The following is a 1,397-nucleotide window of genomic DNA, read 5'->3' as shown; positions in this document are numbered from 1 at the left end:
CCCATAAGAAAAACTATAAATAAGAGTCAAAGGTAAGAGGTAGTTGGTTACATTGAATGCACATTTATTTCACTCTCTTTCTATCTCTAACTTGGAAATTAAAACTGACTTGAGCGTCGGAGTATAATTAACAGGTACCCGACCGAACAGGACGCATAACGACCGGAAGTAAGAAGGAAAAGGACGGAAGGTTCCCGAGGAAAGTGTGAAGGATTAAGGAGACATTTCCCGACCGGAACATTTTGGCACCCACCGTGGGGCCGGAGGATTAATACCAATGGTGACCACGAGAAATGCTGTCGAAGATCCTAACGGAGTGATACGGGCATTGGAGTTGAGAATGGAGGAAATGCAACGAAGACATGAGGAAATGCAGAAGAAACACGAGGAGGAAATGGCGGCCGTGCAGGCCGAGTGTCTAGCCCAAATGAGGGAGCAAGCTGCGCATGCGAATGGGGAGAAAGAGCGGACACGGCCGTTGGAAGACGAGAGAGAGGAGCACAGTAATGCCCGGAAGAACGAGGAAAACAAAGAAGATGGGGGGAGAAAGGAGAAAGTACAATTTTGGTAAAAAATGAGGCACCCTCTGTGCCGGTGCCCTTTGCGCGGGCGATAATGGAAGTTCAGATACCCGACCGGTTCGTTCCTCCGCAATTCAAGATATATGACGGGACATCCGACCCCGAGGCCCACGTTAAATCCTTTGCAAATGCAATGGCATTTCGCACCGGCTGTGACGCCATCTGGTGTAGAGCATTTTCGCTGTCTCTGGAGGGAGAGGCGTTGGAATGGTTCGACTCCCTTCCGGACGGCTCAATAGAAAACTTCAAGGGATTAAGCAACATGTTTAAAAACCAGTTTGCCGCTTGTCGAACGCAGGAGGCCACGGTAGTTGACCTGATGAATCTCAAGCAGGGTAAGGAGGAGCCCTTGAAAGACTTCATGGATCGCTTTCAGAAAACCGTTCGGCGCGTGAAAGGACTCAGTACGGAGTTGGCTTTGCAGCATGTCATGCCCGGGTTACGTCCCGGACCGTTCAAGGACAGTGTGTGTCGGAATCCCCCCAAAAGTATGGAAGAATTGCGCCAACGAACGACGGATGAGATCAGGGTGGAAGATATGAAACAAAGTTACCGAAAGGAACTTCAAGAGGCAAAGGCGGAGAAGGAAAGTCGCTGAGATGTCCAGGGCGGCCGTTCCGGGAGCAACAAGGTCAGGGACGGACCACGGAACCCGCGATTCCCGCAGTATACGCAATTAAACGCCCCCAGGGCGCGGATATTGCAGGAATCTCTCAGCGCCCAAGTAATGCAAGTCCCGCAACAACGTCCGACACCCCCGGGAGCGGATAACTCTAAACACTGCCTTTACCATCAAAACATGGGTCACAACACTGA

At 51.0% G+C, this 1,397-nt stretch overlaps 1 protein-coding gene across 1 annotated transcript; it reads left to right on the top strand.

Moving 5' to 3' along the window:
* Positions 1-615: 615 nt before the first annotated feature.
* LOC106779885 lies at positions 616-1,179 on the top strand. Its single transcript, XM_014668096.1, has one exon. The coding sequence runs from the start codon at positions 616-618 to the stop codon at positions 1,177-1,179; it is 564 nt and encodes a 187-aa protein (XP_014523582.1).
* The last annotated feature ends 218 nt before the right edge of the window (positions 1,180-1,397 follow it).

The sequence above is a fragment of the Vigna radiata genome, unplaced genomic scaffold (assembly GCF_000741045.1).
Source record: "Vigna radiata var. radiata cultivar VC1973A unplaced genomic scaffold, Vradiata_ver6 scaffold_73, whole genome shotgun sequence".
NCBI lineage: Eukaryota > Viridiplantae > Streptophyta > Magnoliopsida > Fabales > Fabaceae > Vigna > Vigna radiata.
The sequence above is the reverse complement of the archived record's forward strand: the minus strand, read 5'-3'. Positions and strand labels throughout refer to the sequence as shown.

What these genes read in the sequence shown, in the direction of transcription:
- LOC106779885 (XM_014668096.1), top strand. Translation starts at nt 616, where the DNA reads ATGGAAGTTCAGATACCCGACCGGTTCGTTCCTCCGCAATTCAAGATA.